General features: G+C 37.4%; 1 protein-coding gene across 3 annotated transcripts in view; it reads left to right on the top strand.

Annotated features, from left to right (window-relative positions):
- Positions 1-24,488, top strand: part of BRCA1 (BRCA1 DNA repair associated) — a 46,955-nt gene that overhangs the window by 3,743 nt on the left and 18,724 nt on the right. For 2 of the 3 annotated variants that reach the window (XM_090292727.1, XM_090292725.1), the window contains exons 3-13: positions 7,122-7,175; positions 8,764-8,841; positions 9,970-10,058; positions 10,624-10,763; positions 11,860-11,965; positions 13,100-13,145; positions 14,351-14,427; positions 15,043-18,411; positions 18,767-18,861; positions 21,193-21,364; positions 23,059-23,182. In XM_090292727.1, the coding sequence (XP_090148853.1) occupies positions 7,122-7,175; positions 8,764-8,841; positions 9,970-10,058; positions 10,624-10,763; positions 11,860-11,965; positions 13,100-13,145; positions 14,351-14,427; positions 15,043-18,411; positions 18,767-18,861; positions 21,193-21,364; positions 23,059-23,182 (4,350 nt within the window). The remainder of the gene's footprint in view (positions 1-7,121; positions 7,176-8,763; positions 8,842-9,969; positions 10,059-10,623; positions 10,764-11,859; positions 11,966-13,099; positions 13,146-14,350; positions 14,428-15,042; positions 18,412-18,766; positions 18,862-21,192; positions 21,365-23,058; positions 23,183-24,488) is intronic. The other variant, XM_090292728.1, reaches the window with a different exon arrangement.

The raw sequence follows: 24,488 nt of genomic DNA, 5'->3' as shown, positions 1-24,488 counted from the left end.
GTGGCAGGCTGGCAGAAAGCACAGTAGCACATTAAAAAAAAGTAGGAAGGGACACATGGGGAGTGCTCCCAGCACCAGACCAGACCACGCAGCTCACAGGCTTCATTCCTTCTGACCATGTAAACCAGTGGGGGTTGGGGCAGAGGAAGAAACTGTGGGTCTCTCAAGCAACTCCGTTTGTTTGGAGAGCCCCCATGGTCCTAGAATGTCTGCAGACCCACCCACTCTGGGAACCACAACCAGGACAACAGCTAGAGGGGCACGAGTCCCATATGGCTGTGGGATAAGTGCCTGGAAAAGGGGTGAGTGCCAAGCAAGCAGCATTGTTCCCTCTCAGACCCCTCCTCCACATACAGTGCCACAACACATGTGTTGAAACAGGTCGCTGGTACTGATGATCAGCTAAGGCTCTGCGCCTTACAACGTAACATGTGCGACAGCTCTACCTAAGACACAGAGGGAAACACAGGAATCTCTCAAGTTGAGACAGAGAAGTATGGCCCAAAAGAGGGAACAGATAGATCAGGGTTCCAGTGGGAGAAGTAAGTGATGAGGAGACAGCCAACCTAACAGATACAGAGTTCCAAACACAGGTAATAAAGATGCTCACAACTTGGCAGACATGCTTGAATGCAGCAGATGCATAAGGGAAGAAGCGAAAGCTAAGCTAAGTGAAACGAAGGAAAATCACAGAATGGTGAAGGGAAGGAAACGAGGGTTCAAATCAATGACTTGGGACATAAGGAAGAAATAAATAGTGAACCAATACAGAATGAGGAAATAAGAATTGGAAAAAAAAAACAAAAAACAAGGAGAGGCTTAGGAACCTCTGGGACAACTTTAAACGTGCCAACAGGTGAATCATAGGGTGCCAGAAGGAGAAGGGGAAGAGCAAGAAATTGAAAACTTAGTTGAAAAAATAATGAAGGAAAACTTCCCAAATTTGGCAAAGGAAATAGCATGCAAGACCAGGAAGCACAGAGAGTCCCAAACAAGCTAGACCAAAAGAGGACCACACCAAGATGCATCATAATTAAAATGCTACAGGTTAAAGATAAAGAAAGAATCTTAAAAGCAGCAAGAGAAAAGAAGAGACTTACCTATAAAGAGGTCCCTATAAGACTTAACAGCTGATTTCTCAAAAGAAACTGCAAGCAAGAAGGGACTGACCAGAAGCATTCAAAGTGATGAAAAGTAAAGACCTACAACCAAAACTACTCACTCTATCCAGCAAAGCTATCATTTACAATGGAAGGGCAGATAAAGTGCTTCCCAGACAAGGTAAAGCTAAAGAAGTTCATCATCACCAAGCCATTATTATATGAAATGTTAAAGGAACTTATTTAGGAAAAAGAAGATCAAAACTATGAACATTAAAATGACAACAAAATCACAACTATCAACAACAGAATTAAAAAATAAAAACAAAAACAGACTAAGCAAACAACTAGAATAGGAACAGAATTATAGGTATGGGGATCGTTTGGAGGGTTATCAGCTGGGAGGGGGAAGGGGGAGAAATGGTGCAGGGATTAAGAAGCATAATGGGTAGGTACAAAATGGACAGGAAGAAGTTAAGAATAACATAGAAAAGGGTGAAGCCAAAGAACTTATGTGCATGACCCATGGGCATGAACTAAGGGGAGTGGGATTGCTGGAGGGAAGGGGAGCATTGGCTGAGGGGAGCAAAGGGAAAAGAAATTGGGACAGCTGTAACAGCATAATCAATGAAATATACTTTTAAAAATATATATAATTAGTTTCTTATGTGGTTTTATATTTTAAAAATGCATTAAGCATAACTTTGAGCCCTGGCTGGTATGGTTCAGTGGATTGAGTGCCAGCCTGCGAACCAAAGCATCACTGGTGCGATTCCCTGTCAGGGCACACGCCTGGGTTGCAGGCCAGGTCTCCAGTTGGGGGAATGTGAGAGGTAACTACACATTGATGTTTCTCTCCCTCTCTTTCTCGCTCCCTTCGCCTCTCTCTAAAAATACATAAATAAAATCTTTTCTTTTTTTTAAAGTTATTTAAAAGCATTACTTTGAGAAGGGAGTTCTTGAGCTTCACCAGCTGCCAAAGAGAGTCCATACACAACAAAGTTTAAGAACCTTATCAAGCAGTCACTAGATGATCTCTGTGGCATCTCTTAAACCTACAAAATAAATTAAAATCATACCTCAGTCTCTTGGTGAAAATCCAGAAAGGAAATTTAGAAAAGTTATTGTCTACCTTTTCCCCTTTTAATCTCTTTACTCTGGTCATTTTGGCCTCTTAACTGTTTTTCAGACTGCAACATATTCTCCTGCCTCTGAGCTTTTATGTTTGCTATTCATCTAAAATATTCTTCCCATGCTAATTGCATGGCTTGCAAATCTTGATTGAAATACTGCCTTTTCAAAGAGGAATTTTCAGACAACCGTATTTAAAATTGTAACACCCCCACCCACCCTCAATACACTCTTTAAAACTTTTTTATTTTTCTCTCTAACTCTTACGGCTATCTGACATTATATAATTATTTTACTGTTTCTCTATCCTTACAGAATATAGACTATGAGGGCAGAGGTTTTTATTTTGTTTACTTCCATATCCTTAGGAGTTAGAACTGTGCCTGGAACATATAGTAGCCAATGGTAAACACTTGTTGAAGATATTAAATAATAAACTAAAGTGGTTCTTTGATAGTTTAGTGGTTTTTCACATGGTGATGGTTAGTATAGTGGGTAACATTCAAAAAATAAATTGGAAAGCTGCACCTATTGCTCCTTATCTTGAACAAAGGAGAGTAAATTGAAGTAAATTTTCCTTTGTGCTTCATGAAAGTTTGTCATATTTGAAATCAAGTAAATAAGATGAAAGAAAATGCTCCCTGGCCAGTATGACTCAGTGAATCAAATGTTGGCCTGTGAACTGGAAGGTCATCGGTTTGATTCCTGGTCAGGACACATGCCTGGATTGTGGGGCCAGGTCCCCAGTTGGGGACAACTGGTGTTTCTCTCCCTCTCTTTCTTCCTTCCTTCCCCTCTCTCTGAAAATAAACAAATGAAATATTTTTTAAAAAGAGAAAATACAAGTTGTGTTTTCAGAGAGATACAAGATTTATAGGAAACCCTCTTCTCCCTTGCCCCTCAGCATTTCAGCCAAACAAAAACAAGAGCTAAATGAGATTTATAGCCTAATTTATGAAACGTCAGAGCCAGAGAAGCAGAAAATGGCAATTGGGGAAAAAATTGCTTTCAAAAAGCCATAAAACTCCTAATTACAAAGAGTGATCAAAATGTCCTCAGTAGTGTGGCATTTGGGTCCATTTATTTCACATTTCTGCAGAAAATTAAACCATCAATTAAAAAACTCAGATACATAAAAATTAAAGATGCAAGATGAAAATTAATGCTGAATTTTCATGTCAGTCAAATACTATATATTTTACAGCTTACATTTTTAAAATCTGTTTTCTATTAGAAATATACTTAGTCTTTTAAACTTAGTAAAACTGAATTCTAGTCATTGTTAGACTCATTTAAATGGGAAATTCTAGGATGGGAATCATAACTACTGCACATTTCTTATTTTTACAGAGCCCAGGACAGTATGCTTTGCTGTTATGTCTTAATAAATAATTACTGGAAACACTGATACTTAATGGTAGCTATAAAGTAGGTTTCGGACCTTCTTGAGGTCTCTGGAGCTAAAATTCCTTTGGTTGGCCCCTAAGTCACTATTGGCATTTGTTTCTGATAATTGGTAGTTCATTCTAACTTTTTACATACGATTATATAAAATTTTTGACTTTCAAAACAGTGTTCTAAAATGCGTATCCTGATGGGTGGTTGTTATTATTGAAACCTAACCTAGCTTCTTTTTCCAATTATGTATCCATTTTGGAAGCTCAAAATGTAGACATGTAGTAGGCCTAAGTTGTGTTTGGTTTAAAAAGTGTTTAAAATATTTGAGTCACTTTACTATTTATAGTAAACATTTACTCTCATCAGGACCTATTAGAGGAACATTTCATTTTTGTGTTTTCATTCCCAATCCCTCTTCAAGCCTTTTTTTCAACAGTTTCTACCTTTTTACATATTGGAGTTTTCATCCGTTCAAAGTTTGTTTAGAGTATGTTCGTATAGTTTGGCTTGTAATTACCATACTGAAATGTAATTATTGAGTCAGTGGTGAGAATGAAAGCCACGTGGTATAACTAAATCCACTTTCCCTTTTAATGAAAATGTCTTTGATATTTAGCTTATTGGTGGAATAGCGATTTGGTAACAAATCAGAGTTCTTTTTGTCAGGTTTCTTTTTTTTTTTTAATCACATTCAGTCCTAATAATAATACTAACATTAGTACAAGTCATTTTCCCAAGTAGCATTTAATTTTATTCTCACTGTAGAGTGGGTGACAGTTTCCTGTAAGGTTCAGTCAGGTAGAGTGCTTGGCCTAAGGTCACTGTGCTAAGAAAAAGGAGATCTGGTAGTAGAAACCCAGCCTTCTGACTTACTGTGATATTTTGCTTTTCTTTCCCTTGTGCTGCGTCAGAAACCCCATGATTTTAAGAGTTGTGTTACCAAACACTCCACAATGAGGCTATTGTCCCCCAGCTATTTTTTTTTAATCTTTCTTTTATTTTCATGGGCTTTGAGGTCAGGCTAACTTGGGTATAAATGACAGTTTGGACATTTTCTGCTTCAGTTTCCAAAACTTTTATTCTTTTTTCATTTTTACTAAATTTTAATTTCCAGGACCATTCTCGGAATGCTAGTTTCTCTTTTTTCCCAGTCGGAGCCTGTTCTTGTTTCAGTTACTGATTGCCTTCTCCCTGCATCATCATCCCTGTTTTCTCTAAGTTTCTTCTTTCTGTTTGCTCGTCCTGGTCTGTTACCGCGGTGTTGGGAAATTGCACCTCGGTTCCTGAGTTCAGCAAAGAAAGATTTCAGAGCCAGGAACTCAAAGAATACGGGAAAGTTTTTTTAGAAAGTTACAGAGGTAGTAGAAGTGAGCCAGCTGGGGTGCTAGGCTGAGGAAACAAGTTACAGAAGTGAAAGAAGGGCCCTTGGAGCTTAAGAGAGGGAAAGGCAGAGGTAAACCGGCCTGGGGTGAGGAGAGGAGGGGAGGGCAAAGGTGCAGGCTTGTTCCCGAGAGGGAGCGCGCCCCCCAGGTTTTCCTGTGATCCTTTTCTAAAAAGGTAAACGTTGAATGAAAAGAACCACATTCCTGTCATACACAGGAATGTTTGATGTCCTGCTTGAACTTTACCAAAAATCAGTTTCTAAAACTCTCAGAATGAAAGCCAATAGGTTCCTACCTGCTCGGGCTCTCAGCTACCTCTCTGACCTCTTCTAGTACTTCTCTCCCCTTTATTATTCCATCCTAACATGCTGCCTGTTCGTCATCTGGATTCCATACACCAGCATGGTCCTGCTTGAGTCTGTCTTCTCTGCTCCCTCTGTTGCAATGCTCTTCCCCCAATTGTTGCACAGCTGGTTTCCTCACATCTTTCAGCTGTCCACCAATGTCACCTCTGAGGCCTCTCCTTACCTGTGTATAGTCCCTCACAGACACTGCACTCCCTAGCCCACTCACTTTATTTATTTATTTATTTACTTTTGGCACTATTCCCATATGTTCTTGTTTATTTCTCAATCAACTGTCCACCACAACTAGAATCTAAGTTCTCTTAAGGACAGGCTTTATTTTGTTCACTGCTGTGTTTCCATCTCCAAGAACAGTGAGTGCTTGCTTGCATGTAGTAGATGCTCAGTAAACACTTTTTATATTAGTGAATGAAGTAATCTCAGGAAGGCCTTGAGATTTTGTGGATAGATGGGTAGAAATGGGCATTTGGGTGATGTATTTTCTTTTCTTCAAATTTTGATATTTTTCTAAGTTTATTTTTTTGTTAGTATTTAATTTTTTTTTTTTTTTTATTGATTTGAGAGAGGGAGAGAAACATCTATTTTTTTGTTGTTCCACTTATTTATGCACTCATTGGTTGATTCTTGTATATGCCCCGACCATGGATCAAACCCACAACCTTGGTGTATCGGGACAACACTCTAACCCACTGAGCTACTAGGCCAGGGCTCAGTTAGTATTTATTATTCTGTTTTTACAAAGTAATCATAAACCAAACATTATGTACCTCCTGAAGTGATGTAATACAAGTACACACAGTAGCAAAAACTGTTCTTGCTAAAAAATTGAACCTGAATTTGATCAAGCCTGTAGGTCTAAGTTTACAGGAAGTAGGAGCTAGAAGACCATGTTAAACCACACACCATAGGGTTACAATCAGCAAAATCCAGGATGTGGGAAATTCTACAGGTCAATTAATTATTAAATTTCTATGAGACAGTGAGGAAAATTAGAACATTAATTTTATATATATATATGTATATATATATATATATAAAGGAAGTTATTTTTTAGGAATAGTAATGTTTTATAGTTATTCTAAAAAAGTCTTTCTCTTTTAAAGATATATTCCTAAATATTTATAGATGAAATGATATGATGGCTAGGATTTATCTTTAAATAACCTGGACCTTGTGTGGGTGTCAGTCATGGATGAAATAACATTGGCTGTGAGTTGATAACTGTTGAAACTGGGGTGGTACATGGAGTTCATTTTACTATTTTATTTGTATAAATGCTTGAAATTTAAAAGGCAATCACATGCAGGAAACAAACAAATGCTGTGTGGGAATCCAAAAGAAATACAAGAAGTTTTTGTCTTTATGAAGCTTAAAGTTTAGTTAAGATATAGGATGTGTACCCACTGATAGCTCAAAAAAGTATATCATTGAAACCTAATTGATATGAAGTAATATCAGCTAATCTTTTAAATGCTATCAATATAATATAGCATATTGAAAAGAGTAATATATATTCTGTTTTTATGTCTGAAAGCTCAGTGAAGCTAAGGATCATATTCTTTGCTGTATTTTTGGCTCCTAACACAGCAGACATTTAATAAATATTTATGGAATGAACTTAAAACCTTGTGTTGACTTAGTTATAGCCACTTAATGTTGAAATTCTTTACTAAGAATATATTTATTTTTAAATGAATTATTGAGTTGCATTTTTTTCTTTATCTTTTTCCCCCCTACCCTTCTAGTCTGGAGTTAATCAAAGAACCTGTTTCCACAAAATGTGACCACATATTTTGCAAGTAAGTTTGAATGTTTTATCTGACTTCGTTATTAGCTTTTGTACTTATTCTTCATAACACAGGAAACACCTAACTTTATAGAAGCTTTAGCTTCTTCAATTAAGTTAAAAAAAAAAATCTAACTTGATTTCATTCTGCCTCAGAAAATACTCAGAAAGTCATCCTAAGTTGGTTGTAGCCATAGTTCCTGGTAAAATATTGACATATTTATCTAGTGGGATGTCAACTCACTTGGAACAGCTGTTTGTTTTTGTGTGTGTCCATGGGTGAAAGCAGATTGCAAGCATTGTGAAATAAACAAATTGTGTTACAGCTTTGCCAATTTTTCTTCTATTTTTTGAACTTTTTTGTTGTTGTTCTATTACAGTTATCTCAATTTTTCCCCTGAATTTTTCCTTTTCTGTACATTCTGCGTGTCCCACTTTCCCCTTCTTCTTCTTCTTTTTTTTTTTCTTCAGATTTTGTTTATTTACTTTTAGAGAGAGGGGAGGGGAGGGGAAAAGGGAGAGAAACACCAAAGTGCGAGAGATACATCGATCAGTTGCCTCTTGTACACATTCAACTGGGGACCTGGCCCGCAACCCAGGCATGTGCCCTGACTGGGAATCAAACCAGTGATCTTTCAGTTTGCAGGCTCATGCTCAATCCACTGAGCCACACCAGTCAGGGCCCTTTGTCCATTTTTAATTGGGTTATTTCTCTGTTTATTATTGAATTGTAAGAATTCTTTATATATTCTGGATACAAGTCCCTTATCAGATATATATGATTTGCAAATATTTTCTCCCATTCTGTCGATTGTTCTTTCACTTTTTTCGTGGTATTGTAGCACAAAAGTTTTTAAGTTTGATGTACAGTGTATCTATTTTTCCTTTTGATTGCTTGTACTCTTGGTGTTTGTTTGTTTTTTTAAGAAGTCATTGTTTAACCCAAGGTCACAAAGATTTAGTTTTAGTTCTTACATTTAGTTCTGTCATCCATTTTGAGTTAACTTCTTTGAATTGTGTGAGGTAGGAGTCTAGCTTCATTTTTTGCATGTGGGTATTTAGTTGTCCCAGCACTATTTGTTGATAAGACTATTCTTTTTCCAATTAATTGTCTTGCCATTGTTGAAAATTAGTTGACCATGTATGAATAGGTTTATTTCTGTACTCTCAATTCTGTTCCATCAATATATATGCCTGTCCTTATACCACTACCACACTGTCATCATGACTATCTTTGTAGTGAGGTGTTGAGTTTTTAAGTTAATTATAATCATTTTACTTGAAATACTTACCCTTCATGTCTGATTGATATAAATATACCTTATTAACTCTTCAATAAGTTTTATTTGCTCAAAACAGTAAGCCATATGCATATAAGTTCAGTTTTCATAGATCATTGCTTATGTAGTTTAGTTTTCTGCTTATGCAGCATCTAAAAACAATTAAAGAAAGCCATTACTTGTAATTCACCTGCTATTACCTTTAAAATAGCTGTTTATGGCAGTTGTGAAATTATTTTTTCATGGCTATTAACTTTTTGAATATTCCCTCTACAAAAAAGAGTAACTTGAATTGTTCTTTTTATTCTTCGTAATTTATAGATTTTGTATGCTGAAACTTCTCAAACAGAAGAAAGGGCCTTCACAGTGTCCTTTGTGTAAGAATGATGTAACCAAAAGGTATATAATTGGGTAGTGATGGGAGGCTGGAAAAAGTAGGAGTTCCTTAATACCATAGCTGGTGTTCCTGTCAAACCATTCCTCAGCAGAAAAATGTATAAAAGGGTGTTTAGCTGACAGAATAAATTATTTCTTAAGTTATTTTCCTGAAAGCTTTTTAAAAATACTTTCTTTATTTTTAGAGAGAGGAAGGGAGGGAAAAAGAGAGGGAGAAAAATATCAATGTGTGGTTGCCTCTTGCACACCCCTCAACTGGGGACCTGGCCTGCAACCCAGGCATGTGCCCTGACTCGGAATCGAAGTGGCAACCCTTTGGTTTATAGGTCGGCACTTAATCCACTGAGCCACAGCAGCCAGGGCTGATTTTCCTGAAAATGTCATGGTACCTTATACAGGTATTAGCACTTTGTTGTCCTTTTCTAATGCTTTTGAATGGTGTAAGAATTTGTAATCTTATCTAAAGTATCACCTGCCCCCATTGTCTTGTGATCCCTTTTATTTTTCTTCCTTGCACACTTAATTTCTACTTAATTATTTATACACACACACACACAATGTATTTATATATTATGCATCCCTCTGGCCAGGATTTAAGTTCTATTAGGTTACTGGCTTTGTCTGTCTCAATCAACGCTTTTTCCAGTGTTTGGCACCTAGTAGTTACTCAGATATTTAAAGAGATAAATGAATTATATTGTCCTACAACTTCCGTAAATCAGAATCTTTCTTTGGACATTGTGATCTATCTGTGCTTTTGAAATAATGTAATCATCCTTTGACAGAAATCCCTGAGAGCTAGAAGTAGGAGGTTCGCTGGATGGGGTTCGGATGCTAAGAATACTAAGTTTTCTGTGCAGTGGATGTATACCTACTATGTCTTCAGAATACTGTTTTAGATGTTATAGGCTTTTGGTAGGCTTGAAAGGCAAAAAAAAAAATTTATTAAAAATACTGAAGTCAATGATGTTTTGATTATGTCATGTCACTATTTGCTCTGTTCTTTGAATATAGTTTTTCTACTGTTTCTACATATTTTTAAAATTAGTTTACACATCTTTCCTTATGTTAGTGTCCTTAAAAAGCTGGTAATTACTTGCTAAGTGTGTCTCTCAAATAATTTAATTTCAGAAGCTTACAAGAAAGTACAAGATTTAGTCACCTTGTTGAAGAGCTATTGAAAATTATTCATGCTTTTGAGCTTGACACAGGATTGCAGTGTAAGTGTTGTATAGCCCCAGGGGCCAATGCTCAGTGACTGTGGGTAAAACTCAGCAGGTGGTTTATGCAATTATTTTCTATGAATAGGTGATATGACCTTTTGGTCTAGGTTAATTTTAGCTCTATCTATAATCTCTTTGTTAAATCATTCCCGCTGGTCTCACACTTTATTTTTTCAATCTTAAAATGCACATTTTTTACATTTTAAGGTCTCCAAAATTGAGGACAATTTATCATCAATGGTGTGTCATTGTGTGTTTTCTTTCTTAGTGGCATAGAAAATAATGGTGCTTCTTATATTGTTGGTATCTTAGATTCAGTGAACTATGGTATTAGTAAGCAAATTTGTTAGTTTTGAGGTGGGAAAAAAGGAGTAGAAATAACTTTGATGATCTGTGTGTTTGTTTCCTAGCAGACTTTCCAAAGTTGATTTTAAAAATTATAAGTAACCTATAATGCGTTGTCTTAATACAACAAAGAACATTCACAGGATTTCTCTTGGTTCTGTAATTAAAAGTAATACATTTTTCCAATTATAAAAATGTTTTCCCATGTAATTCACAGTTGCAAATAGTTACAACTTTTCAAAAAAGGGAAATAATTCTCCTGAGCATCTAGAGGAGGAAGTTTCTATCATCCATAGTTTGGGTTACCGAAACCGTGCCAAAAAACTTCGACAGAGTGAACCCGAAAATCCTACTTTGGTAAAGACATTTTCGTTTATATGGTAAAATCTCTTTATTGAGTATTGTGAATTAGTGAATGTGCTGTGTGCTCATGGATTTATAGAAGAAGTCAGTAAACAAGGTAACATGGTAAATTAAGTAGTTGGACAAGTGTTCTAATGAACAAGGGTTAGAGGAGTTGAGAGAAGGTCTGTGTACCTAATATGGCAATCCTCCAGGCATGAGGAAGTGTATTTATTTTATTTCCTCTGAGAAGTTGCCTGAAAAGAAAATCAATTTTTATACTTAAATTTCTTCAATTTAAAAAGGTATAATTGTAAAAAAAAAAAAAAGTGATTTGTTGTTGTTACTCATGTGAATGAATAATGGAGATCTCAAAAATAATAGTTCTTATGGTATCAGCATTCATTTTTCAGTAGATGTTGAAAGGCTCAAAAAGGAGAAGGAAAACTTCATGGGAGTAATGTTGGGTTTTTAAATACTTTCTTATACTGCATGAATTTAGGATTGGTGGGTTTTTGTTGTTTTTATTTATTCTTTTTTAAAACTTAGTTGCCAAACCTGTTATGAGATGTGATTGGAAATGTGTACTAAATGAATCTTATTCTTTTTCTATACTATAATATAAAGTATTAGCTTCAAAATATGCTTTTCTTAAAAAAAATTTTTTTTTAAGTTTATTGAATTGAGAGAGAGCGAAAGAAACTTCGGTTTGTTGTTCCACTTATTTACGCACTCATTGGTTGCTTCTTGTATGTGCCCTGACTAGGGATCGAAACCACAGCCTTAGTGTATTAGGACAATGCTCTAACCAACTGAGCTACCTGGCCACGGCCCAACATGTGCTTTTCTTATATTATACTTCAAAAAATTACACAGATAATACATATTCTGTTTAGAAAAATGTAAAACACAGAGGAAAAAATATTCAAACCATCAGAGCATAACATACATTTGATGTATAGTTTGCCGAGTGATTTTTCTAAGTTGTCATAAATTTTAGCTAATTTAATATGGTCTATTTGTTTTTTCCATGGCCTCAAGTTTTTCTTCAGGAGAAAAAAAAAAAGCAAAGAACTAGCCAATAATTAGTTGATTATTTTTTACTACTTAGCAGGAAACCAGTCTTGGTGTCCAACTTTCTAACCTTGAAATTGAGAGATCACTGAGGACAAAGCAGCAGGTACAATCTCAGAGTAAATCTGTCTACATTGACTTGGGTAAGAACCTCATAGTTTTCAAGTTTAGAATAGTAGTTGCTAGATTCTTTGTGTTACAGTTTTACCAGAAACCTTGGTGATAATGAACACAATGTCAGGGAACTTTGGGAGTTGAAAATAAAATAATATTATTAGCCTTATCTTGTATTTATAAATAATGCAAAAGATGAAGCTCTTACCTTGAAGAACCTTACTTTATAAAGAGAGCAAAAGAAAGATAATCTGGTTATAAGTATGTGTAAATATACAGCAGGTCCTTGAATAACATTTCTTTCAACATCATTTTGTTATAACATGATGAGATGCCAGAGGAACGTAACTCTTGTTTATATCAGTTACTTATGGTAAAACTGGTTTTGTTATATGTCAGTTTGCTTGAAGTTGGAGAACCAATTGACAACGTTAAGTGAGAACTTACTATACTTTAGAAAGATGGATAAGAAAGAACATGATGGATTGGCTACAGCATTTGGAAGGATCCAAAATATATTGTACTAGACTAGAAAAACTTCTAAGAAGAGCTGAGCTCAGTTCAGATAGTTTTCTCTAATTGTCTTATCCTTTAGACTATGTTTATAATTGGAAAGAGTGGCCCTTCTTTGGGCTCCCAAGCAGTACTATATGTTTACCACAGCACTTACCAGATTCTCTTGAAATTGTATGTGTTTTTCCCTCTTAAAATCATAACTTCCTAGACTTATGATTTTTTTTATTTTGATTATTTTTGTGACACAACAGTAATCAAAATTACAAGAGCCAATGTTTAGGAGCACTTAGTGTAGTCCAGGTCCTGTGTACTTTACTTGTAAAACTGATGGGAGAGGCCTGACAAACCCCTGCGGTTGTTAGTATTATTATATTTATTTTACAGATGAGGAAATTAAGGCACAGAGAGGTAGTGAAGTTGGTAAGTGGGAGAGCCATGATTCAAACCTAGGAAATTTGGCTTCAGAGCCTGTGCTTACAACTACTTCTCTGTATTGCCTGACATATGTATCATTGTGCCTGCCGTATAGTGGGTGCTTAGTAAATATTTATTGAATGAGTGTCTGTTTTACAAAAAGTACATTTCTTTTTTAGTTTAACCTTTCAATAAAAATTCTTTTATTGATTTTGGCATCTGATGTTTTTCAGGATCTGATTCTTCTGAAGATACAATTAATAAAGCAAATTATTATAGGTAAGTCAAAGAGAGCATTTGTCCATGAAGCCAGCATTTTTGTATTTAGTTAACATTAAGGTTTGATATTTTTTGGGTTAGAATTATGGCATTGAAATAGACCATCTACTTTAATCTCATTTTATAGCTGACAAAATTCCCTTTTTTTTTTTTGTTTAAAATAACAACTCTTCACAGACTCACTTCCAGCAGATGGTTCTGCTCTGCTCTAGCTTAGTTCCTCATGTACAGTAGTATTGATACAGTGATCATTGTGGCTGCTGAAAATATTAGAGGACTCCACTTTATATTATTTTTTAAGGTTTTTTTGTTTTTTTTTTTTTTAGAAAGAGGGGAAGGGAGAAAGAGAGGGGAACATTGATTGGTTACCTCTCATACATGCCCCTGCCGGGGACTGAACCTGCAACCTAGGCATGTGTCCTGACTGGGAATCAAACTGGAGGGCTTTTGCTTTGCGGAATAACACCCAACCAACTGAGCCACACTAGTTAGGGCTAGAGGACTCCATTTTTCTTTGTTTTGTCTGTTTCTTAATTCCATCTAACTCTCAAACTTTTCCTATGTAAATTATACAGTAATGTACAAGCAGCCCTAAACTGTTGTTACCTGGCAAATTGCTTTCCTTAGGAATTATTGTTTGCCGTTAAGATCTGTGATATCTTGTCTGAACTATAATGATGTCATTGCCAATCAGAATTTGTTTGCAAATAGCTTTTTCCTAATCTCTCAATTGAGAGGAAGTGGTTGTTAGCCTGAAAAGAAGCACAAAAGGCAGAGTGGCAGAAGGGTGCATTCTTTACATTCTGTTCATCCCAGTGCTCCCTTTTTTACATATCTTTGTTCCTGCATTCTCATTAAAATATACTTATCAGTTTTGTGGGAACGCTTTTTGTTTGTTTTTGCTTTCCTGTCTTTTGGTTATTGTTTGTATTTAAATAGGCTATCATTTAAATTTTGGTTCTCATTTGCATGTCCATAAAGCAATGTTCTGCATTCCTGCTCTGATTTTTGTGACTGTGTATCAGTCTTTGACCCTTTCAATCTGACTAGTAGTTAGTAAAGAGCAGATTTCGAAAAGTGAATTAAATTGACCAGTTCACTGCCACCCCATCTAAAGGAGCTAAAATACTTGATCTTGCTCACCTGACAACTCTCTGAGCACGTGAGCAGTGTTTCTCATTAAGGCCTTTGTCTTTCCCCTGTAGTGTGGTGGAGCACGAATTACTACAAATCGCCTCTCAAGGAGCCGGGTCTGGAGCCAGTCTGCGTCCTGCAAAAAAGGGTAATGGCAAGTCTTCCCAACATAACAGGCACTGACGAGAGAATGGGTAGATACAGTACTGTAATTAGATTATTCTGAAGACCATTTGGGACATTTATAATTCACAACATCTCTTGGCAGAGGTAGAATATCATTCTTTCTCTGCTGTTATGGTACAGCCTGATCTATTTCAATGGTACTAGAGTGGTGTGATTGTAATAGTACCCCATGTAACTGGTTGTAGCCTTTTACTTTAAGTTTATGTGTTTATATTTCATCTTTTGCATACTGGTATTTAAATATAGGGTGTATGAGTCCAAATATAGAACAGAGCACAGTTATGTCTGATGCCCAAAGTCTGCTTTTAATTAACTGTTACAGGTTACGGAAATAGGGGGTGTGGTTTATGAGTAGGCAGATTTCTGAAATTTAAGTTCTAATTATCTTGAGTGGAACTAATGAGAATCTAGGAATTATGTTAAAGAGTATGAACTACATTTTCACTATACTTGGTTATTTAAAAAGACAGTTTCTCTAAAAATAGCCAGTTGTTTAATTTCTACCCCCAACTTGTATGTATGTATTTTTTCATTATAATTTAGTTGTTAATTACCTGTTATTTTTGTATACTTACAGCTGCTTGTGAATTGTCTGAGGACATAACAAATATTGAACATCATCAGTCCCGTAATAAAGATTTGACCACCACTGAGAATCATGCAACTGAGAAGCATCCAGAAAAGTATCAGGGTATTTCTGTTTCAAACTTGCATGTGGAGCCATGTGGCACAAATACTCATGCCAGCTCATTACAGCATGAGAACAGCAGTTTACTACTCACTAAAGACAGGATGAATGTAGAAAAGGCTGAATTCTGTAATAAAAGCAAGCAGCCTGGCTTAGCAAGGAGCCAGCAGAGCAGATGGGCTGAAAGTAAAGAAACATGTAGTGATAGGCAGACTCCCAGCACAGAGAAAAGGGTAGTTCTGAAGGCTGATCCCCCAAATGGGAGAAAAGAATCTCCATGCTCTGACCATCCTAGAGATTCCCCAGATACTCCTTGGATAATACGGAATAGTAGCATACAGAAAGTTAATGAGTGGTTTTCCAGACGTGATGAAATACTCACTTCTGATGGCTCACATGATGAGAGGTCTGAATCAAATATGGAAGTAGTTGATGCAATAGAAGCTCCGAGTGAAGTAGATGGATATTCTGGTTCTCCAGAGAAAATAGTCTCAATGACCAGTGAACCTCCTGCTGCTTTAACATGTGAAAGTGAAAGAGTCCACTCCAAACCAGTAGATATTGAAGATAAAATATTTGGGAAAACCTATCGGAGGAAGGCAAGCCTCCCTAACTTGAACCAGACAACTGAAAACCTAATTATAGGAGTATCTGCTACAGAACCTCAGATAACGCAAGAGCGTCCCCTTACAAATAAACTAAAGCGTAAAAGGAGAACTACATCAGGCCTTCATCCTGAGGATTTTATCAAGAAAGTAGATTTGGCAGTTGTTCAAAAGACTGCTGAGAAGATAATTGAGGGAACTGACCAAATAGAACAGAAGGGTTATGTGATGAATATTACTAATAATGGTCATGGGAATGAAACAAAAGTTGATTATGTTCAGAAAGAGAAAAATGCTAACCCAACAGAATCACTGGGAAAAGAATCTGCTTTCAGAACTAAAGCTGAACCTATAAGCAGCAGCATAAGTAATATGGAACTAGAATTAAATATCCATAGTTCAAAAGCGCCCAAGAAGACTAAGCTGAGGAAGAAGACCTCTACCAAGCATATTTATGCACTTGAACTCATAGTGAATAAAGATCCAAGCCCTACTCATACTGAATTACAAATTGATAGTTGTTCTAGCAGTGAAGAGGTGAAGAAGAAAAATTCTGACCAAACACCAGTCAGACACAGCAAAGAGCTTCAACTCATGGGAGGTAAAGAACCTGCCACTGGAGCCAAGAAGAGTAACAAGTCAAATGAACAAATAAATAAAAGACTTGCCAGTAATGCTTTTCCAGAACTAAATTTAACAAACATACCTGGTATTTTTACTGATGGTTCAAGTTCTAATAAACGTCAAGAGTTTGTTGATTCTAACATCCAAAGAGAAGAAATAGAAGAGAACCTAGGAACAATTCAAGTGTCTAATAGTACCAAAGTCCTCAAAGACACGATATTAAGTGGAGGAAGAAGTTTGCAAACTGATAGATCTATGGAGAGTACCAATACTTTATTGGTACCTGAAACTGGTTATGGCACTGAGTATAGTATCTCATTACTGGAACCTGACACCTCAGGGAAGGCAAAAACGGCACCAAATCAGTGTGCAGGTGGGTGTGCAGCAATTGAAATCCCAAAGGAGCTTATCTATGATTATTCTAAAGATACTAAAAATGATGCAGAGGGCTTTAAGGATCTATTGAGATGTGAAGTTAACCACACTTGGGTGACAAGCATAGAAATGGAAGAGAGTGAACTCGATACACAATATTTACAGAATACATTCAAAGTTTCAAAGCGTCAGTCATTTGCTCTATTTTCAAATCCAGGAAATCCAGAAAAGGAATGTGCAACGATCTATGCCCAATCTGGGTCCACAAAGAAACAAAGTCCGAAAGTTACTCTTGAATGTGAACAAAAAGAAGAAAATCAGGGAGAGAAAGACTCTACAATCGAACATGTACAGGCAGTTCACACAGCTGCAGGATTTCCTGTGGTTTGTGAGAAAGACAAAAAGCCAGGAGAGTATGCCAAGTACAGTATGAAGGGAATCTCTAGGCTCTGTCAGCCATCTCAGTTCAGAGGCAATGAAACTGAAATCACTCTTGAAAATAAACTCAGAATTTCACAAAACCCATATCATATACCATCCATTTCCCCCAACAGGTCATCTGTTAAAACTGTAAGTAAGAAAAACCTGCCAGACGAAAAGCTTGAGGAACAGTCAGTGTCACCTGAAAGAGCAATGGGAAATGAGAACACCATTCAAAGTACAGTGTGCACAGTTAGCCAGAATAACCGAGAAAGTACTTTTAAAGAAGGCAGCTCAAGCAGTACTAACGAAGTATGCTCTAGTATCAATGAAGTAGGTTCCAGTGGTGAAAATATTCAAGCAGAACTAGGCAGAAACAGAGGATCAAAATTAAGTGCTATTCTCAGATCAGGTCTTATGCAACCCGAAGTCTATAAGCCAAGCCTTCCTATAAGTAATTGTGAACATCCTGAAATAAAAAAGCAAGTAGTCCAAGCTGTTAACGCAGATTCCTCTCCATGTCAGATTTTAGATAACCTGGCACAACCTCTGGGAAGTAGTCCTGCTTCTCAGGTTTGTTCTGAGACACCAGATGGCCTGTTAAATGATGACAAAATAAATGAGAATAGCAGCTTTGTTGAAATTGACATTAAGGAAAGATCTGCTGTTTTTAGCAAAAGTGTCCAGAAAGAATTCAGAAGAAGCCCTACCCCCTTATCTCATACATGTTTGACTCATGGTCACCAAAGAAGGGCCAGGAAATTAGAGTCCTCAGAAGAGGACATGTCTGGTGAGGATGAAGAGCTTCACTGCTTCCAACACTTATTATTTGGTAAAGTAGGCAATATACCTTCTCCATCTACCAGACATAATGTTGCCACAGAGAGTCTGTCTAAGAAAACAGAGGAGAACCTAGTATCTTCAAAGAGTAGCTTAAAGAATTGCAGTAACCAGGTAACGGCAGCAAAGGCATTCCAGGAACATCATCTCAACGAAAAAGCGAGATGTTCTCATAGCTTATTTTTCTCACAGTACAGTGTAGCAGAAGGCTCGAACGCTAATACAAACACCCAGGATTCTTTCTTGATGTTTGATTCTCATTCTAAGCAAGTGAGCCATCAGTCTGAAAACCAGGAAGTTCTGAGTGACAAGGAATTGGTTTCAGACGATGACAGAGGGGAAACTGACCTGGAAGAGGATAATCAAGAAGAGCAGAGTGTGGATTCAAACTTAGGTATTGCAACTGTTCTATAGAAATGAGCTAAATGTTTATTCTTTGAGGGAGCACATTTTATGAATTTCCAATTAAAGTAGCTGCTTCTTGAACTTGAAGCATGTTTCTTCTAAGATGCTTTTCCTTAAAAGTCCTTCACCTAGCTGGAACACCTCTAAATGCCCTAATTGTTGGTGGACTTGCTTCTGGTTGTTATGATTTCTAGAGGAAATCCGGGTGTCCCAAAACAAGGGAGTGTAATCATTTTTTGTAACATGAAAGCAATATTTGTCCTGCCAGTGGGAAGAAACAGCTACAGCAAATTGCAGTATTGGCTATTTTTACATTTGAATCTTTATTTTTATTATCATTTAAGATGAAGCAGCATCTGAGTATGAGTATGAGAGTGCAATAAACCTCTCTGGAGACTGTTCAGAGCTGTCCTCTCAGAGCGACATTTTAACCACTCAGGTAAAAAGCACGCATGAATGTGTTTGTGTGGTGTCTTCTGCATTCAGTAGAATGCATCCCACATTCTTAGATTTGCTTGTATCATCCCTTAGAATCAGTGGTGTAACAGTTGTGTGTGGTACGTTGTCTCCTCAGATTATAATCACTATTTAGATAGAACTTACGCTACCTTTTATTTCATACATACCCACATACATACCACCGAGCTCACTGACACTAAATACTGGATTTAGTGAATAAGCTAAACTGTCAAAATCCATTTGCTCTAAAGGGAAAACATCAAAGCGGTACTGTATCAAAGGAGGGTCACATATTCCACTTTGGTGTACCAGTGCATTAGCAGTATAAATGAAGCAGTGAGGGATCATCTGTTGATGTGTTTTTGGTGGGAACTTCTGAAGGAGATAATTGAACTGGGCCTTGAAAGATAAGAATTTTTCCAGGTGGAGAGAGAAGGGAGGCAGCAATCTGGGCAAAGGCACCGAGCGAGGTATGAACTGCCCAGGAAGCGCAAAGTTGTCCTGTGTGACTAGAAGACAGGGCATATGAGTGTTTGGGGGAGAAATAAAAGAAATCAGGGTACAAAGGGCCTTTTGAATGCTATGCTTGGCAATTTGGACTTTATCCTGCAGGCTATAATGAGTAATAATGTAGTGTTCAGAAAGCATTAACTGATCTGAGCAGGTATACCACTAAGGTCCTCATGGAAGTAAGAGGCATGATAAACATGCTTTTGAGGAATTTCCACAGTAATATATCTGTATTAAAAGTAGAAATCAGGGTAGCATAGTGGGAAATAGAAGAGTGGGCTACTTTGAGAAACACTTAAGAATTAGAATCAAGAAAACTTGGTAACCAGTTTGGTTCAGCTCGCTCAAATGTTATCTGTCCATTTGCCTACAGGGAAATTGTCCAAGTTATACAGTAATTCCTTTGGGAAAACCCAAAGGAAAGTTAACTAATTCTCCCATTACTATTTTTTTCTGATTTTCTAACCTATTTAATGGCCACATAGAGATTAGATGTGATGGTCATGACAGTCGTGTCTTAACACAGCTTCTAAAGTTTACGGATATCCGGTTTCGTTCCAGATTTCCTTAGGCCAGCTCTTTCTGATCAGCAGTGGAACTACTCACAAGCACCACACGGTGGCAACGGCGCTGTTGCAGACTTTGGCAGCAAGGGTCTCAGGATGGCACTGGAAGCCATTACGAACCTGGGAATACATTTTCTGGTCATAAAAACCTCCTGAAGACTATTAACTCAGTGTAGCAGGAGAAAGTAGATGGCTAGTTCTTAGTGGAGGGCAAATCATTTTCAAGGGTCAGAAGAAGAAAACAGGAGGGTGAAACAATCTGTGTTTCCCCAGGGTTTGCTGACAACCATTAATGTTCTTTCTAAAAGTAATGAAGAAAGGTATATTTTTGTAAATCTCATTAATTACCAAATACTTTGCTTATCAAAAACCTTATACTTAGCAGATATCCTTCTGAAGTGGAGAAATAAACATCATGACCCCCATAAATGAAGAGCCCCTTATCTTGAGTTGAAAACAATAATTGTCCTTATAGGCTTTCATATGACTGTTTCTGTTGGTCCCTTCCCTTCTCTGTGAAGTTCTGTAGATACCCTGTCACCATCTACAATGGCAGCACCATGTGGACTAGATCCCCAGCGCTAGGACAGTGTCTGACACACACATTATAAAATAGATGGTCAACAAATAGTTGTTGAATGAACAAATAGACAAATTAATGAATTATCTCTTTGTTCTTTCTGTTAGAAACTAAGTGTTCAAAGGATCCCAGAAAAAGAAGTGTCCTCACAAGCCAGAAATCGACTTTTTTTTTTTTTTTTCTTTATGGGGGCTTTATTCAGATGGTCGGCGATCTGACATTTTTGTATGGACTAACCCAAATCTCATGAATCCCACAATACTAAGTCTTTGAAACACAGCCTGTGTAAAATGTTAACAGTCATGCTAATTTTAAATATCAAAAGTGTTTAAGCACCTTAATTATTATTTTTTTTTGCTTCTGAGCTTTTAAAAGAGCACTGTAATCAACTTCAAAAGGACATCACAATAAAGCAAGTCTATTTGGGGGAGAATTTGAAGAGTTTTTTTTCCTCCTTTCATATCATTCTGAAATAATTTCATGGGTATTAGTTGTATGAATATGGTTGGATTAAAAGTTGTTCAGCCAGAACTTATAATTCCATACTAGGTGATTTTAATTCCCATGCTAAAATTAATTGGTATGACATATTCTTTCGTTCTGGCAAGTTTCTAAAAGAGTGTAGCTTTCTCCGTGTCATTTCTTGTGTTTGCAGCAGAGAGACACCATGCAAGATAACCTGATAAAGATCAAGCAGGAAATGGACCAGCTGGAAGCTGTGTTAGAGCAGCAGGGGAGCCAGCCTTCCAGCAGGTCCCCGTCCCCCATAGCTGATTCTTGTGCCTCTGAGGACCTGCTGAATCCAGAACAAAACACATCAGAAAAAGGTTTGTAATATTGGCCAAATTCCTGTTAAGCAAAATTCTTCCCCTCTCTAAGTCTTTATCTCCAGAAAAATGTTGACCTAGCTTGAACACTTTATGATCTTTGCTCAGCATATATTTTTTGAGTCACTCCATGGGGAATTTTAGAGCCTTGGTTCTAGTACTTGATTACAATTAACTTACCATTCAGAGAGACCGAGATAGTCATTAAAGTGGCATTGTCTGAGTACCCACAATAAGGAGAGGCTATGGGGAACCCATAGGAAGCTGAGTGTGATGGGAGAGATTGGAAATAGGTAACCCCATTAGTTTAGAAAGCTTGTTATAAACAAGAAAACACTCATACCATGGGTGTCAGATCACAAAGCGCTATTCCATGTGCTTTCTGGTTTGTTGGAAGAGATGCCCTTTACCTCAGGAACTGCCTGTTGATCACAGGATGGCACTCAATCTACTGAGCCACACTAGCCAGGGCCTTTCGCAGTGGTTAATTCTTTTCGGTGTGATTGCTTAGCGACTGCACATTACTTTTACCAATTATCACCCTAAATTTGGGGGGAAATGATACCCTTATTAAAAAGCTTTACATGTGCAGTTGGAAGAAAACCTGCATAGTTAGATTCTGTTTACTTTCAGCAGCTGGTGGCTCCAAGGCAGGGTTCTTATGTCCCTAGAAACTCACAGGTCCAGAAAAGATAAGCACGAAGAAAATTATAAATAATGCATTTGCGAATTAACTGAGGAAATCAATAATGATGTGCCCCCAGGTCACCCAGTATCTTAAAAAGTTTAATTAATACAGCCCTTTGTTTACATTTTTCTGCTTCAATTTATGGATTTTAGCTTTTCTGATAAGAGCTTGAAATAAATTAGCCATTGGTGACTTTTTAATGGATAGAAGACATTTGTAATTTTTAGTATTTTTGCTTCTTAAATATTTCTGCCTGCCTTCGAGCTACTTCCTAGAAAGCAGTGACACAGAAATACATTTGGAGGAATTAATAAATAAAAAGAATATACTGATGTGTCAGAACTTTGCCTTGGGTCCGTTTTGTGTTTTTTCTTTTCTTATGCCATTTCATCATTAGCTCCATGTAGTCAGGGTTCCTTAAAAAGTCGGCACGTTGGTTTTTTGTGTGAATGGGTGTTTTTGGTTTGTTCTTTTATTCTTAATTGAAAATCTGAAGCAAAATATCACCTGTTTTTTCTTTCGCATGTGACACCTCCCCTCTTATTTTCCCACACATGTGAAAGCTCACATCCCATTTTATAATCTTTGATATGGAGGGAGTAGGGATGGAAAGGGGAATGTTCTTTGCTTTCCAGTACTTTCTCTTCTCTTCTATGTAAGGGGGTTTGAGTATAATTTAGTTTTCTGTAGAGATTAAAAAAAAAAAATTTTCCAATTCTGTTTTCTTAACATTCAGGGCTAAAAAATGTAAATTATGGTTTTTTTCAGCCCTGTCTCAGTTGGGTATTCTTACTTACCCAGTCTTATAGTGTCCCTCTTACTTATTTTTGTAGTTCCATTTAGTGCTGGATCACTTGTGTTGATAAAATTGTGTCTGATATACTTGCTTAAAAACCAATTTGACTGTCACAGGTTGCTGCTTTTGAAAAACATTGATACTCACCTGAGTTCTCACCATCAGGACAAAGCAGTAAATTTCTTTGTTTTCTCATTCCATTTAAAACAGTATTAATGTCAGAGAAAATTAGTGAATATCCTGTAAGTCAGTATCCAGGAAGCCTTTCTGCAGATAAGCTTCAAGAGTCTCTGGATGGTTCCATGAGTAAAAACAAAGAACCAGGAGTGGAAAGGTAAGAAGCAGTAAAAGTCAAATTGTGGTATCTAAGTAACATCTTTACTTATCTTGAACTCTTATTGTTAAATATTTTTCACCATACTATCTCTAGTTTTTTGTACACAGACACTTCTAACCTCTCATTGCTCTAGGATACTTCTTTTGTATAGTTGTATATAGGCTTTTTGGACCTATACAAGGCATGAGCTACAACATGAGAAATGCATGATCTATCTGTTCCTTATGAAGGTCAAAACAAAGCATAGAACTAAAACCTAAACAAGCCTGGAGGCTAATGGTAAACTTCTGCAAGGCAGCCCTTGCCCTAATTAAAGGAAAAATTTTTGCCTTTATCTATTAATTTATTCCAGGAACTCCCGTGGCTGGTTTGGCTCAGTGGATTGAGCGTCGGCCTGCGAGCTAAGTGTCGCTGGTTCGATCTTCCAGTCAGGGCACATCAGAGAAGGAAAACTCTGACTCCAAAAAACCTCCGCTGCCTTGCGGCATACCTCTTCAGGGGAAAGGCTAAGGGAGTAAACCCCGACAGAAAATCCGGAGCCGGAGTCCCTAAGGCGGTTTGACGTTGTAGTCAACACCGGCAACTCCTGCGGCGCACCTGAAGCCAAGCTGTATCGACTCCGTCTTTCCCTTGGACCCTTCAGCTGCGAAGAGAGGGGGGGTCTGCTGCATGGGCAACAGCAGACCCTCCATATCACCCTGCCCAGGCTCTGTAGCTTCAGCTCCACTGGAGAGGACACTCCAGCGTCATCGCAAGATGTCGATTCAACACGGGAGGAGACAGATACCGTGTCACTCCCGAGTCGGACTGCACAACCATTCTCGGCGGTGCAGATAGACTCTTAAGAAGCTACACCATCGTCTCTCGAGACGGACAGCTGCCGACGACGATTCCAGGAACTATTGACAATATCTTTCAGGGTGTCTATTCAAATCATTTCTTTTTAAATATTTTATTTATTTATTTTTAGAGAGAGGGGTAGGGGGAGAGAGAGGGAGAGAAACATCAATGTGTGGTTGCCTCTTGTGCACCCCCAACTGGGGACTTGGCCTGCAACCCAGGCATGTGCCCTGACTGGGAATCAATCTGGTGACCCTTTGGTTCACAGGCTGGCACTCAATCCACTGAGCAACACCAGCCAGGGCTCAAATCACTATTGAGATTACTTTACCTACATTCTCATTTGATCCTTACAATAACACTGTGAAGGTAAAAGGACAAGTTCTGGACTATTATTCCTATTTCATAGTTTAGGAAAGAGTCTCAGAGCCATTAGATCACATATCTCAGCACTCCAGGAAAG

This window comes from Furipterus horrens, unplaced genomic scaffold (assembly GCF_987537825.1).
Source record: "Furipterus horrens unplaced genomic scaffold, mFurHor1.1.pri manual_scaffold_11, whole genome shotgun sequence".
In the NCBI taxonomy this organism is placed as follows: Eukaryota; Metazoa; Chordata; class Mammalia; order Chiroptera; family Furipteridae; genus Furipterus; species Furipterus horrens.
The sequence above is the reverse complement of the archived record's forward strand: the minus strand, read 5'-3'. Positions and strand labels throughout refer to the sequence as shown.